General features: G+C 37.5%; 1 protein-coding gene across 1 annotated transcript; it reads right to left on the minus strand.

The window, feature by feature from the left end:
• Positions 1-15055: 15055 nt before the first annotated feature.
• LOC133031492 (uncharacterized) lies at positions 15056-16681 on the minus strand. The gene has a single exon (XM_061105002.1). It carries the CDS (start codon positions 16028-16030, stop codon positions 15056-15058), a length of 975 nt encoding a protein of 324 aa, XP_060960985.1. The 5' UTR covers positions 16031-16681.
• Between the last annotated feature and the right edge of the window lie 204 nt (positions 16682-16885).

The raw sequence follows: 16885 nt of genomic DNA on the forward strand, positions 1-16885 counted from the left end.
CCAAGAGAGCTTGGATTTTCTCCGGGTTCGCCTCAATCCCCCTTTGGCTGACTATGAAGCCCAGGAATTTTCCCGACTTGACTCCGAAGGTACACTTCTTCGGATTGAGCTTCATGCCGTATCTCCGGACGACTTCGAAACATTCTTCTAAGTCGTTTGCATGGCTATTGCATGCTTTGGATTTGACGAGCATGTCGTCTACATATACTTCCATGTTTCGTCCCAGGAGGCTTTTAAACATCCGGTTAACCATTCTTTGATAGGTTGCTCCGGCGTTTTTCAGTCCGAAAGGCATGACTAGGTAACAGTATACCCCCTTATCGGTCCTGAAGCTAGTGCACTCCTGGTCTGCCGTATGCATCTTTATTTGATTGTACCCAGCATAGGCATCCATGAAAGATAGCAGTTTGAATCCGGAGGTGGCGTCCACCATCTGGTCAATCCTGGGCAGCGGAAAGCAGTCCTTTGGGCAGGCTTTGTTTAGATCTGTGAAATCTATGCAAACCCGCCAAGTCCCGTTTGGCTTGGGCACCAGGACCGGATTGGCTAGCCATTCCGGATAGTATACGTCGCGGATCATGCTATTGGACAAAAGTTTATCCACCTCTTTCTCTAAGGCCTCGGCTTTCGCCGAGTCGAGCGGGCGTCTCTTTTGTTGTATAGGAGGCATGTCCGGGTTGACGTTGAGGACATGGGTGATGACATGAGGGCTGATGCCGGTCATGTCCTCTTGGCGCCATGCAAAAACATCAATGGCGCCCTTCAGTGTTTTTATTATTTTATCCTTTTCCTCCGGATCTAGGCCTCTCCCTATCCGGAGTACTTTGGTGGAGTCGTCGTCGCACACTGGTATCTCTTCGACGTCCTCCATTGGTTCTACGACCCTTTCGGATCCTATACGAGGATCCAACTCGTCTTCTTCGGCCTTCTCTACTCGGGGGCCCCCGGACCATGAGCACTGGCAAGTGGGTGGCAACGTTGTAACATTGCCTGGCCTCTCCTTGGTTTCCCCTCACCGTTCCGACTCCGGCTTCCTGGGTAGGAAATTTTAGGCATAGGTGTCGGATAGAAGTTATTGCACCAAAGTCGACGAGGGCCGGTCGGCCTAAGATTGCGTTGTAGGCTGTTGGACAGTCTACCACCACGAAGGTGCAATACTTAAACGTGCTCTGTGGAGTGTCCGGGCACAGGGTAACTGGGAGCCTGACTTTTCCCATCGGGATTAGAGTTGTCCCGTTAAACCCTGTGAGCTGCGATCCGCTAGGAGAGAGGTCCCGGTCGGTCAACCCTATCGCAGTGAAGGCCTCTTTGAAGAGCAAGTTCACGGAACTTCCATTATCAATCAGGACCCTGGCCACCACTTTATTTGCAATGGGGGTCTCTATGACCAGCGGGTCGTGATGAGGAAAACGCACCGTCTTGGCGTCTTCTTCCGTGAACGTTATGGGTTGGTCCATTAGCCGAGGCCTTTGAGCTGGGAGTTGAGTGACCTCCCACACCTCACTGTGCCTTGCGGCCTCGGCATATCTCTTTCGCTCCTTTCGAGTGTTTCCTCCGATATGGGGACCTCCGGAGATCATGGCTACCCGTCCATTAGGCCGAGGCGGTAGTCCGGGTATATGCTGGGTGTCACCTGCGGGAGCAGCTGGAGGCAATACTCCTGCTGTACCCCCTGGTGTTCCCGAAGGCATGCCCCCGGCCACCTGCCCCGGGTTAAGGTGGGGTAACCTATTCTTGATCCACTCATAGAGGTGGCCCAACCGGATCAGATTCTCAATCTCATCTTTGAGATTTTTACACTCGTTGGTGCTGTGGCCGATGTCGTTGTGATATTCGCACCTTTTGCTCGGATCTCTCCGGGAGCTGTCCCTGTACAATGGCTGGGGTCTCCGGTAATGCGTATTCTGCCTTGTGGCAAAATAGACACGTTCCTGAGAGTCCGTGAGCTCTGTGTACTGGGTGTATTGGGGTGTGTACCCCTTCTTTTGGCGCTTCTCTCCCGTTCGGGTGCTGCCCTTGGAAGACCTCTTGCTTCTAGACCCTTGAGTAGGGCCTGTTAAGCTAGCGGTTGGGGCAGCCTGTGAAGGAGCCCGTCCATTCACCCCGGACGGATTGCCGTAATGGGAAGATGCCGGGGGCAGAGCTTGGCCTTGGTTGTACCCGGGAGTGGCAGAAAACTGTATGCCACTAACCGGAGGGGTCGCGGTCGGGACAGTACCCGAGGGCGATACTCCTGGCATGTACCCTGCTATCCCGGTGGGATAATAGCCTCCGTAAGCCACGATCTGGGCTTCTTCGAGGTTAATATATTTTTGCACTCGCTTCTGGAAGTCCTGAAGGCTAGCAGCGCCTTCTTGCTGTAATTCGTTCCAGAAGGGAGTCCCAAGACGGATTCGCTTGGAGAAGCGCAAGCTGTTGTCCGTCGTCAACCTTCTTGGTCTTCTAGGCCTCCTCTCGGAACCTCTTGATGTAATTCTTCAAGGTCTCGGTGGGTAGTTGCTTGATGTTAGTCAAGGCACTAACCTCCAAATTGACCTTCCTGGCGGCGACAAATTGTCTCCGGAAGTTGGTTTGGAGTTTGTTCCAACATCCCACCGATCCTGGTTCTAGTTTCTTGAACCACTCCTCCGCCGAACCGCTCAGAGTGAGGGGGAAGCATAGGCATTTGGCGTCATTGCTGACCCGCATGACTGTCATGACTCGGTTGAATCGTGACAGGTGATCACTGGGGTCGGAGTTCCCAGTATACGCCGCCATTTCGGCCATTTTGAAGTTTTTAGGGAGCTCCGCCTCCAGGGATATGCTTGGCACGGGGCTCCGGTCCTCACTATCCGAGTCGGAGTCATCTCCCTTCGCCTCCGGAGACTCGGGCAATATCTTTTCGAAGGATGGCAAGCTCGCCATAATCCCTTCGTTTACGCACCCGAGGAGACTTCGGGTCCGTATCTTTTTTGATCAAGGTGATCCGGAGGTCACCTTGATTTCCATTGATTTGATTTCTCAAATCGACGGGTGGACATCTCTGTCCTCCTGCGCCTCTACCCCGGTTCCTCGGTGCACGGAAACGCTTTTCGGTCCCCTCGATCCTGAGGGCCAAGACTCCCTCTTTGGGGCTTGCCCCTCTGCGGACCTTTCCCTTTAGGGAAATCTGAGCGGACCTTACGCGGATCCTGCGCCTTTTTCTTTCGACCAGGGGCAGAAGTAGGGTTTTTTGTTTGGTTTTCCTCAGCAGGGTGCCTTATAGGGCTAGGTTCCCTAGGCCTTTGCTGCTGGGAATTGGGCGAAGACGTAGCTGGCTCCCCATCGAGTCCAGCGGCCATTGCCTTGGGATGCACGTGAATGCCAGCTGCCTCCATGGCTTTTTGCATGGCCAGCATCACCTCGTGCATCTTTTGATTTTGCGCTTTCTGAGCTTCGATCTCAGCTTCGTGATCGATGGCTTTTTGTCTGAGGAGCACCAGCTCTTGGTAGCTTCCATCATCGTAAGCGTATTCGTCGAGGTGTTCCTCGTGGTTTTCATCTGGAACTTCTTCCTCGGACTCCTCTGCTGCCCTTGAGGCTACATCCTCTTCATTGGGATCTTGAGCGTCTTCTAGAGGGCGAGGGTGACGTGTAGCTCTTGTCTCCACCATTGTTGTGAAGTTAAATGCTTGTTGTGAAGCAGCTTTCCTCAGCTCTCAATGAAAGCACCAAAATGTTGACCGAGGTTTTCGGCAACTAATAAAATATGAATATAATAATGAGCTGTAAGAAAGCGAGATGAAGACTTTTTACGTGGTTGGGGCGTTAATGAGCCTTAGTCCACGAGCCACTGATATTTATGGATATCTTTAATACAGATTCTACACTTGGGAGAATGTTTCTCTCTTTAATACAAAGAATGTTCTTGGTGAGTTTTTTCTCTGTTTGCTCTTAAGCAGCCAAGATTCTCCGACCCCATTAAATGAGCTTTGAGGGGGTATTTATAGTGTTTTGGTGGGGTAATCCCTAGAATTTTACTTACACATGTGTCTGTAAGTATCCATAAAGTTGGGCATTTCCGATGAATATACCATGGGTGATGCATGGTCAAATCCCTAGGTGCTGTAGGGTTTTTATGGAGAATGTCCTTTTTGTCTTATGATTGACGTGACTCTTCGCAGAGTAGCCGTCGCTAGACTTAAATGATCATTACTGTAGCGCTGCTGTTTGGGGGATGTGCCGTCAGACTTTATTGCGTGTTACAGTCCCAACACGCTTCCTCCCATGCAGCATTAAATGCGACTTGATGTCTCGGGAGAGACCTGACGCATCCCGGAGTGCCTTTAAGCTATGCTCTCTTCCGGGAGTACCTTGTACTCCGGGTGCATCATCCGGGACCCATGCGAATAATGCTTCCTGGTGTCATACAAAGACTTAGCAGTTCTTCCCAAGTAATTTGATCCACGTGTCCCTTCCTGATTGGTCCACGTACATTGGGCGATTTTAGGAGCAACAATAATATTACATAATACTAATATTTCATAACACGTTATCAGCACGAGCCTCTAACCAAGGTATAACAATATTTTTGTTATGTGATCTCGAATTGCTTCAAAGTCATGATACACTAAATATATATATGTATATATATACTCATCTGACTGAAACACATTCGAGTTAGCTATTTTTTTTAATGAATTAATATTTATACAATATATGTCTATGCTTATATATATCTATATAGATGCTTATATATTATATATGTGTGTTGATTTGTTTATCATATTATATTGTTTAATCTTATTATCTTATTCTATATTGTACTATATTTTGTTGTATTTTTTCAAAGTTTATGTATATGTCTAATAATTTACACTTTATATTGATATAGTTTTATCCATGGCAAACCTTGCAAAACTTGATTTTGTGGCACTTGATATTTCTGGAAAAAACTATTTGTCATGGATTCTTGATGCTGAAATCCATTTAGATGCTATGGGTCTTGGAGACACCATCAAAGATCAAAATACTGAAACAAAACAAAATAAGGCCAAGGCTATGATTTTCCTTCGCCATCATCTCCATGAGGGGTTAAAATCTGAATATTTAACCGTAAAAGATCCTCTTGTGCTTTGGCAAAATTTGAAAGAAAGATATGACCATCAAAAAACTGTCATATTGCCAAAGGCTAAGAATGATTGGTTGCACCCGAGGTTGCAAGATTTTAAATCAGTAAGTGATTATAACTCTGCAATGTTTAATATCACTTCTAAATTAATGTTGTGTGGAGAAAAAGTTACTGACTATGAAATGTTAGAAAAAACATATACTACTTTTCATGCCTCTAATGTGCTCCTGCAGCAGCAATATAGAGAGCGAAATTTTAAAAAATATTCAGAATTGATTTCATGCCTTCTAGTAGCTGAGCAGAATAATGAACTTTTGATGAAAAATCATGAATCTCGCCCAACTGGGTCTGCTCCATTCCCTGAAGTGAATGCTACAATTGCTGACAATCATAATCATAGTCGTAGTCTCGATCATAATCGAAGTAATAGACGTAGTCGTGACCATAATCAAAGTCGCGGTCGAGGTCGCGATCGCGGTCGAAGCAATGTTTGGCATCGTAATGGTCAAAATAAAAATTCATATACTCCAATGAAAAGCACAACTACTGAGAACAAGCGAAAAGGTCCTCAAAATAATAATCATAGAAATTCTGAAAATTTATGTTCCAGATGTGGAATAAAAGGACACTGGGCACGTGCTTGTCGTACGGCAAAACACCTTGCTGATCTTTATCAAGCATCTGTGAAAGGAAAGGAGAAAATAGAAGCAAATTTTGCCTATCAAGATGATGGTTTTCTCAAAGAGCCTTTGGATATTACGCACTTAGATGTTGCAGATTTTTTTAATGAAGATCTCATTAATAACAACATGAATATCGATAATGGAGATGGGAATGTCCACAATTAGTCACTTTTCTTTGTTATGTTTTTTTTTATTATTATCATTTATTTACTTTAAGGTGTTTATTTTATTTGGCATATTTATGTAATGAACTTTTATTATTTAAGCATTTATATTTTGAACTTATTATGTTTTTTTTGTTAATGAAGTAATGGACATTTGTCATTCTATACATGATTCTACAAATAATGGTGATGATATGTGTTTGGTGGATAGCGCAACCACTCATACAATACTCAGAAGTGATAAATATTTTTCAAATTTATCAAGAATGAAGGCAAATGTTAATACAATATCAGGCACTGCAAATTTAATTGAAGGCTCTGGAAGAGCCATTATATTGATGCCTAGAGGAACAAAAATTATTATAGATGATGCCTTATTATCCACCAAATCAAAAAGGAATCTGTTGAGTTTCAAAGATATACGTCGTAATGGATATCATATTGAGACAATAGATGAAAATAATTTTGAATATCTTTGCATTACATCTATTGTTTCAAGAAAAAAATGCATAATAGAAAAATTACCTGGTTTGTCTTCAGGTTTGTACGTTACACGTATAAGTACAATAGAAACTCATGTTATTGTGAACGAGAAGTTCGCAAACCAGAAAAATTTATTTGTTATTTGGCATGACCGGTTAGGCCATCCCGGTTCAATTATGATGCGTAGAATAATAGAGAACTCACATGGTCATCCATTGAAGAACCAAAAGATTCTTTTATCCAGTGAGTTCTCATGTGCTGCTTGTTCTCAAGGAAAGTTAATCATTAAGCCCTCACCGGTAAAGGTTGGAATTGAATCCCCTGGATTTCTTGAACGAATTCAGGGCGACATATGTGGGCCTATTTGCCCACCATGTGGACCATTCAGATATTTTATGGTATTGATAGATGCATCAACTAGATGGTCACATGTTTGCTTATTATCTACTCGTAATGTAGCATTTGCAAGATTGCTTGCTCAAATAATCCGATTACGAGCACAATTCCCAGACTATGCAATCAAGACAATCCGCCTTGATAATGCTGGTGAATTTACATCACAGGCTTTTAATGATTATTGTATGTCAATAGGGATAAATGTTGAACATCCTGTTGCTCATGTACATACACAAAATGGTCTAGCAGAATCATTTATTAAGCGCCTCCAATTAATCGCAAGACCATTACTTATGAGAACAAAACTCCCAATTATAGCTTGGGGACATGCTATTTTACATGCTGCGGCACTTGTACGCATTAGGCCAACATCATATCACAAATTCTCCCCAGTACAATTGGCTTTTGGTCAGGAGCCAAATATTTCCCATCTAAGAATCTTTGGTTGTACAGTATATGTTCCGATTGCTCCACCACAACGAACAAAGATGGGTCCTCAAAGGAGGCTGGGAATATATGTTGGGTATGAATCTCCATCTATCATTAAATATCTCGAACCCACAACTGGAGATGTATTTACAGCACGTTTTGCTGATTGTCATTTTGATGAGACAAGTTTCCCAGCTTTAGGGGGAGGGGAAAAGAAACAGCTGGAAAAAGAAATTATATGGAATGCACAATCATTATCTCAATTTGATCCTCGTACAAATCAATGTGAACTTGAAGTTCAAAGAATAATTTATTTGCAAAATATTGCAAATCAATTACCAAATGCATTCACTGACCCAAAGAAAATTACAAAATCACATATTCCAGCTGAAAATGCTCCAATTCGAATTGAAGTCCCAGAAGGACAATTAATTAATGATTCTAAAGCACGTTTGAAACGTGGTAGACCAGTCGGTTCCAAAGATAAAAATCCTCGAAAAAGAAAGGGAGCAAATAATCAAGATGGCCCTAATGAAGAGGCTGAAAATTTCGAGGAAGATGTTGACATAAACAAATCTCTTGAAGAGATTCAGGTACCTGAAAATATTAGCAATAATGAGATCTCAATAAATTATGTCAATACAAGAAAAGAATGGAACCGACTCGAAGTAATTGTCGACAATATTTTTGCTTATAATGTAGCGCTAGAAATTATGAATGAAAACGAGGATCTTGAACCTAAATCTATCAAAGAATGTCAAAATAGAAAAGATTGGCCAAAATGGAAAGAAGCAATTCAAGCAGAATTGAATTCACTTGCTAAACGCAAAGTATTTGGACCTATAGTCCAAACACCTGAAGGTGTGAAACCCGTTGGATACAAATGGGTATGTTTACGTAAAAGAAATGAGAAAAATGAAGTTGTGAGATACAAAGCAAGACTTGTAGCTCAAGGTTTTTCTCAAAGGCCAGGTATTGATTATGAGGAGACATATTCTCCTGTGGTGGATGCAATAACATTAAGATACTTGGTTAGCTTGGCTGTGAGTGAAAAACTCGATATGCGATTAATGGATGTAGTCACAGCTTATTTATATGGATCACTAGATAGTGATATTTACATGAAGATCCCTGAAGGATTTAAGATGCCTGATGCATATAATTCAAGCAATCGAGAAATGTGCTCAATTAAATTACAAAGATCATTGTATGGATTAAAACAATCAGGACGCATGTGGTACAATCGACTTAGTGAATATTTATTAAAAGAAGGATATAAAAATGATCCTATTTGCCCATGTGTTTTTATAAAAAGTTCAAGTCCTGAGTTTGTTATCATTGCTGTATATGTTGATGATTTGAATATTATTGGAACACCTGAAAAACTTTCAGAAGCTGTGGAATATCTAAAGAAAGAGTTCGAAATGAAAGATTTAGGAAAAACAAAATTTTGTCTTGGTCTACAAATTGAGCATTTAAAATGTGGAATTTTCATTCATCAGTCAACTTATACTGAAAAGATTTTGAGACGATTTTATATGGATAAATCACACCCATTGAGTAGCCCAATGGTAGTTAGGTCACTTGATGTAGAAAAAGATCCTTTTCGACCTAGAGAAGAACATGAAGAGCTCCTTGGTCCAGAAGTACCATATCTTAGTGCAATAGGAGCATTGATGTATCTTGCTAATTGTACAAGACTGATATAGCTTTCTCCGTCAATTTATTAGCAAGATTTAGTTGCTCCAACATATAGACATTGGAAAGGGATTAAGCACATACTCCGTTATCTCCAGGGTACTATTGATAAAGGATTATTCTATTCTAATAATTGTGGGTCACAACTTATTGGCTACGCAGATGCAGGATATTTATCTGATCCACATAAAGCCAGATCTCAAACTGGCTATTTGTTCACTTGCGGTGACACTGCTATATCCTGGCGATCAACAAAGCAAACTTTGGTGGCTACTTCCTCAAATCATGCTGAGATACTTGCAATTCACGAGGCAAGTCGAGAATGTGTTTGGTTAAGATCAATGACACAACATATTCGAGGAACATGTGGATTAACATCTAATAAAGAAGTACCAACAATTCTCTATGAAGATAATGCTGCTTGCATCGCTCAACTTAAAGGAGGGTACATTAAAGGAGACAGAACTAAACATATTTCACCAAAATTCTTCTTTACACACAATCTTCAAGAAAATGGTGATATCGATGTTCAACAAATTCGATCAAGCGATAATCTTGCAGACTTATTCACGAAGTCATTACCAACATCAACTTTTGAGAAGATGGTTCACAAGATTGGAATGCGTCGATTAAAGGATCTCCACGAATGCCAAAATGAGGGGGAGTAATTTCATACTGCACTCTTTTTTCCTTGACCGAGTTTTGTCCCACTGGGTTTTCTCGGCGAGGTTTTTAATGAGGCAGTTATTATGGACATCCAAGGGGGAGTGTTATAAATAGTATTAATTATGTGGATGTCCAAATCTTTTATTTATTACCATTAATGTAATCAACATTCCCTTTTTCTTAGTTTCCCTTTCTCTTAGTTTCTTAATATTTGACTCTTGTATGTGTATAAATAGGAGATCACCTATTGGAATAAAACACTCAGAAAATTCTCATCTCTTCTCTATTTTCTTTCTCTAAATTATAATATTACATAATACTAATATTTCATAACAAGAGTAACCTTTATATTGTAATTTACATACACTTCTTTTATATAGCAATTTCAATAAATTTTTATAAAAGTATATCCACTTATCTCTTTTTTTTACATCACATCGTTAGTTGGTTGAGCTCAATATCATCACGACCTACTTTCTTAAGATGATCATTTTAATATATGAAAATCATATATTTCTTTGCTGAATCTAGAAAAATGATTGAAATAAAAAGTAAACTTTTAGTTTATTTTATATTTTGTTAACAAAAAAGTAATCAAACTATAAAATTTAACGAACTTTAATAGATTACAATTTTTTTTTTCTAATTTGATATTTAAAAGTTACATAATAGTATTTTAAATGAGTTTATATTATTGAAACAGTTCTGATAAATTCCTAAAAAAATTTATAAAGAAACCAAATAGTATCTTAATATTAGAATCGTTAATATTAAAAAAATTGACTTTATTAATTTTGATATTAAGTGTACTTTATCCTAACTCTGTAATTTTATCACACATGTTTAAAGGTAACAAAAGTTACTGAAAGAATGTGAAGCTATCTTAAACAACAATACATGGTTACTTTTAAATATGAAAATAATAATAATAAAATATAATATTTTGTGAAGTTAGTTGGTATAATTAATTAATTTTTACTTAAATTAACAGTTTAATTATTCTTTAGTTAACATAATATAAAAGGAAATGGTAGTGATGTCTAACTATTACGTATAAGGTGTGATATGTTATTGCAATTAAAAATTGGGCCTTAAAGATTTTAATTTAATAATTTTTGTGAAATATCACTAATCATTAATAAAAAAAGTTACCTCATGGTGGTATTAGCACTACAGTTACTGGTGCCTAATGTTAATGCTCAAATATATGAATATATATAAAACAAATTATACTTTTTATTTGGATCATTATTTTTTGTGATAGCAAATATTTATATTTTTCACATATTAAAATAATTGTCTCGAAAAATAAATTGTAATAATATGAGCTAAAATAAAATAATTGGTATTTTTTTATTTAGTGAAACTAATATTTTTTTTAGAAAGATTAATAGGAAAGAAAAAATATATATATAATAAACAAAAAGACAACAGAGGAGATAACCAAAAAAAAAAACAAATCAGCAAAAAAAAAAAAGAAACTTGAAACTAGAATGGCAGGGTGTTTTCATGATTTGATGGCTTTATTTTTATGATTTCGGTATAAATGCCTCAATAATTGTGTATTATTTTAGCTAATAGTATTTGTAGAATTATTTTATCATTTTCGTATAAAACTAAAAAATTCCCAAGAATTAAAGCAGTAGAAGAAACAATATGGATGGCTCCTCCTTCTTCCTTCTTTCTTGTGCACTCATTTTCTTCTTATTCTTTTTCTTTTTCTTCATTCCCTTACTAGTTTCAATAATGGTGACTGCTAAGAAACTGTGTTCCCCCAAATGGTGTAATGGAGGCTAGGTAACATTATCCCTCTTTTTTCACAAAAATATATTTCATAAAATTAATTCCACACGTGCCTTATGAATTTTCTAGAAATTTCTTCATAAATTAGCCACAATCCACATGTATTCATGCTACCTCAGCTAATTTTCGCCACATCAATTAATGAATTGTCACGTCATCTTTTTTCTACATTAATTTCAACATTCACTGCTACTTTTGCTACAGCAAAATTCCTGCAAAATTTTAGCAAAATCTTTTATTTTCTCTATTAAACTCTTTTCTTCACTAAAACTCAAATAAAACTTGTAATTATCACTAACAAATCTAAATTACCCAAAAGAACACAAACATATAAAATAATACTAAAAGGAAAGAAAAGACCTAAAAAATACCAAAACTCAAATAAAACTTATAATTATCACTAACAACTCTAAATTATCCAAAAGAACACAAAAATACAAAATAACACTGAAAGGAAAGAAAAGACCTAAAAAATAAACAAAATACACACAAATTAAGTTAAAAAAAACATGACAAATAACTCTTTATTCAAGAATTATCAACTGCAAACATCTTGTTGCTAAGATGATAATGGGTTTTGCAATGCATATAATATTCATTGATATGTGACAATAAGAATCATCTTGCATTGGTAGCAGTGGAGTCATTTCGTATGTTGCTACCTTCTTAGTTGGTCGTGCTTAGATTTTATGAACATGGCGACATAGATTTCTCTACAATGCCTTATGTTGTGAGAAGTATGTAGTAATTCCTTTCAAGTAGTTTTGGATGGTGACATTCCAACTGGGTTGTCTAGGTGTGCGTTCTTTTTGTTACCATTCTTAAAATGTATTTCATTTTATTATGATTAATTTTGGGTTTAACTTATGTGTTTTCCTTTTTTTTTTTTATTTTATTTATTATGTGTGTGTAGAGATAGCATGATATATATGTTCTCATTTGTTAAGTATTTTGTTGAGGGGAAAAAGATTCAAAATTTGGATTTATATGTGGAATTAATGTCGACATAGATCTAGGCATGTTTATTGATTATATTCATATGTAACGATAAAGCAAACCGAGCTAGAGTATCCATGTCTATATTAACTAGATTATTCTCAATAACACAATGAATGTCAAAGATTGAAAACCTGCAACTTTATGTACTCTTAGTTTTCTCATCATGTTTTATTTTTTTCGTTTGATACCTTATTTGTGTTAATGAACAATAATATCACATAATTTTATAGTAATGTTAGTTAATAAATAACTTGACCTGTAACTCTGTCATTTTTATTTCCTTACAATATCAATATGACATGACACAATTCCTCTTTTATGTATCATCAAAGAGAAGCTTGTAACCTTAATTTGGAAAATAATTTGTGGTACCACACATAAGATCAACAACATAAATGTTATTTAGTATGTCTGTAAATATTGTAGAGTTTGACAGAAAATAGGGCTGGCCTTGAGGGTAGGTGAGCCAAGCGTGCGCCTCGGGCCCCAAACCCTCACCGCCTCAAAATTGTGACAAAAAAATTTGTTACCATACATAAATATTAAATAAGAAAAAATATAACAAATATTGTTTTGTGTAGTGAGCGATCTTAAGAGTTTTTAAAAACTCATCCAAGCACTACGAGCAAGATAATGAGCAGTGTTGTTAGCGCTTAACAAAATAAAATTCATTATTGAAAATAGAACTAATTAAAAATTTATTACTTATTTAATTGCATAGTTCAACAAATAAATGAGACAAGAATAACAATATAGTAACTACTATTTGAATATCTTTTAGTATTTTAAGTATTTTATAAGAGGTAAATAATAAACTACAATATTAAAAAAATAGTATTTTATAAGATGTGAGAGTTTTGGAAGATTTCGAACTTGGCGATTATTATTCAAGACAAGGGTTTCGGTTGAAATAGGTATGGCGTGGTACTTCTCTATCTTTTACTTGATTAATTTCTAGGATTATATCAAAGAAACCCACTTCAATCGAGAAGGATTTTTCATTTGTACAATTTCTATTATAAACTTAATTAGTACTAAAAAAAACGAATCATAAGAACTTGTTCTGTCTGTTAATGGTGTCATTGAACAAGTGGGACATTAGGAGTTACTATGAGTATGTATGAGTCAAGTTGATCCTATTCTCATATTGGATTTTTGTACCTCAAATATGAATAGCTTATAACATTTTGGCAACTCATTTCAGGTGGGTCATGTCATGTGGGAGCCACTATTGACATATGCATTTGTTCATTTGTTAATAAGAGAATGTAAATGTAGTTGCCAATGTAAATGTACTCTGGCTTAGTTGCTATAGTTGAACTTGAAGAATCTATGTTTTGGCATGCACTAGAACTAGAATCCATCAATTCTCAAATGAGATGAATAGTTAAACTTGGATTAATCAAACTAACTGGTATTTTCCATGTTCGTCATGGTTTTCAAATCGTATGAATTACCAAGTAACTAGTTACTCTTATATATCATGTTTATTTTACCATGCAATTTTTTTTTAATCATAATAAACAATAATATATTAAAACCAAATATTAATGTAATGATATTTTTAAATTGAAGTATATTTATTCTATTGTCAATTATATAAACAGCATACAAATTACTTATTAATTTGGCCAAGTTTTTACATAATATAATATACTGAAACCAAATTAATTATATCGATTTCCTAAGATAACAAGGTACAAGTCTTCTTTCATTTGCAATGAGAAAATGTTTCACAATAGTATTCATATTCAAAAGGTATGTAGTACAAAATACAAAATCGAGTTTCATCATAAGAATTTGGAACTCTCATTGCTTTAGATACTTACTTAGCCTATCTCTTCTTTCCTTTTGATTTCTTCTTGTTTTTCTTGGACTTGTTACCTCTCTGCTTTTTGCTTTCCACATTTTGACTGCTACTTGGTGCTGCTTCAGTAGCTACTTCACAAACCTTAGACAAAGACAGACCCTCATCCTCAGAAGCCTTTGGCGAAAACATCACCTCGTCCTTAGAGGCCTTGAACTTGTTACTTCCCTTATTTTTTATTTCAGAATTTTGACTGGAACTTGTTACTTCCCTAGATTGACAAGCCTTCGACGATGGTAACTCACCCTCGGAACAAGCTTCCATAACAGCTTCAACTCCAACATAGCTCTTTGAGGCCTCAACTTTATCTGGAAACAATGTTGCTAATATTTCCTTCTTGGAGCTACTCAAACTCACACTTATGTACGCAGCATCTGGACATGACTTGAACGGACAACATTCCATTAAATTCACGATCAACATAGGATTGTCGATCTTCTTAAAAGCTTCAACAATCAAATTCACCTTGATAGTTCGACTGTTGTTTTTCCTTACTCTCTTAAGGGCAGCACAGAAAGAGGGTGGTAGTTGTTCAGTTATGTTGCTCTTCTTCATTACATTGACGAGTAAAGAATAAGCTTAGCCGAGTCTTTAAATTTTCCAGCTTTTTCCAGCAGATCCACGCTGCGTAACGTATCACCTATTAGCTTGGCAATATTTGCAGCTTCCATGAAATTTTTGTTTTCTTCTTCCAACAGCAATAGTTCATCCAAGCAACACAATGAAGTTAAGAAGTTCCGAATTGAATCCATGGAAATAAACTCTTTAACAAATTCCATCATGGACCTCTTATCATTGATCTCACAATAATGAAAAGCACATTTCTCCAAAAACATTTGTTCAATTCTGTCAATTTCTTCGCTTCTCTCTGCAATACTGCACTCATTTGTTGTATGGTAATCCTTCCAATTTGTCTAAAAGAGAGCTTATTACTTAGATTAATAGATTCAGCTATCACAAGATTCAACATACTCTCAGTAGTGCCAGTTCCTCTGAGCACAATCATGTTTTTACTCAATGGTTTCCACAACTCCGGGAATATGTAACCAACTATGTTCTCAGTAGAAAATCTAATGTACTTTAACAGACTCTCAGACTCATGATGCCTCAGCTTCAGAAGTTTTTCATCCAAAAGAAATGTTGCAACCTCATAGATCAGAGTAAGAGCCCTGCTTTTGTAGAAAATTACATCACAATTCTGGATTGGAAAGTCATAAAGACCATGGAGTCTGTCCAAAACCATGACTCCAACCGAAAGCATCTCTGAACACCAATATCTCTGAGCTGCAGAAACAAACTGGTGTAATTCAATAGATGCCAACTTGCCACTATCTGATCTTCTTCTATTTTTTCTGTCAGGATCAGTATATGATCTTTTATCAATATTCTGAGCCCACTCAGCCTCAGGGTATAGGAGACTAAATATTGGATTCGAATTACTGAAATCCCTCCAAACACCTAAATAGTTCAAGCAGAACTCTCCATAATTTTTGAACTTATTAACTTTTGGGGTCTCAAGACATCTAAGAGATTCAAATACACCAACAATCTTGTCCTTCCAAATATTCCAAAAGTACACAAGTGATTCTATTGACACGTTCTTAAAAATCATGTCTTCTGAATGCTTCATAACATCAGTAACCAGTTCCTCTTTCCAATAGTACTTGGTTCTTAAAGAAAGGTGCATGTCCAGAATTTTTCTAGCCGATAGAATCTCGCCAGTAACACTATTGTGCCTCTGAGAAGTAATCATCTGATTCGCGACTGTTATCAATTCACTCTCTTCATTTGCAATGATATCAGCCTCAGTGCATGTCTGTAGATTTATGTCTGACAAGAGCAACTGAGTGTTAAAAGAAATGAATTATCTAAAATAGTTTCTCATACATTGAAATAAAGGAAAGAGTACAGATTATATATAGGTACAGACACCTAATGAATTGACCAAACTGCCCACTGACTATAACTAACATAACTACTGTAACAACCATAACTGTTGTAACAATACAACCGAAATTCAAGGGACAACAGGGAATGGACATAATGCAGCTAAAGACAGAACAGGGCATCTAAGTTATCCTATACTCTTAACATCCCCCCTCAAACTTAGGGTAGAGAGTGAAACAATCCTAAGTTTGTCTCGAAGAAGAAGGAACCGTGTGTTGGAAAGAGCTTTGGTCAATACATCTGCTGTTTGATCATAGGCAGGGGTGTGTTTGACAATTAGTGCTTTGGCCAGGACCTTTTCTCGAACGAAGTATAGATCGAGTTCAATGTGTTTTGTGCGTGCGTGAAGGATGGGATTTGCAGACATGAGGACCGTGCTGAGATTATCGCACCAAATAGTTGGAGTTCGTGGTATTTGGATCCTCAATTCACTGAGTAAGGCCTGTATCCATGTAAGTTCAGCAGTTAAGCTAGCAAGGCTCCTATATTCGGCCTCTGTGCTGGAACGAGACACTGTATGTTGTTTCTTAGATGACCAGCAGATGAGATTCAAGCCAAGATACACGCAAAAGCCAGTTGTGGACCGTCTGTCATCAATGTCAGACGCCCAATCCGCATCACAGAACCCTACCAGATCCAGAGATGAGGAGTGAGACACGTC

The sequence above is a fragment of the Cannabis sativa genome, chromosome 9 (assembly GCF_029168945.1).
Source record: "Cannabis sativa cultivar Pink pepper isolate KNU-18-1 chromosome 9, ASM2916894v1, whole genome shotgun sequence".
Classification (NCBI taxonomy): domain Eukaryota; kingdom Viridiplantae; phylum Streptophyta; class Magnoliopsida; order Rosales; family Cannabaceae; genus Cannabis; species Cannabis sativa.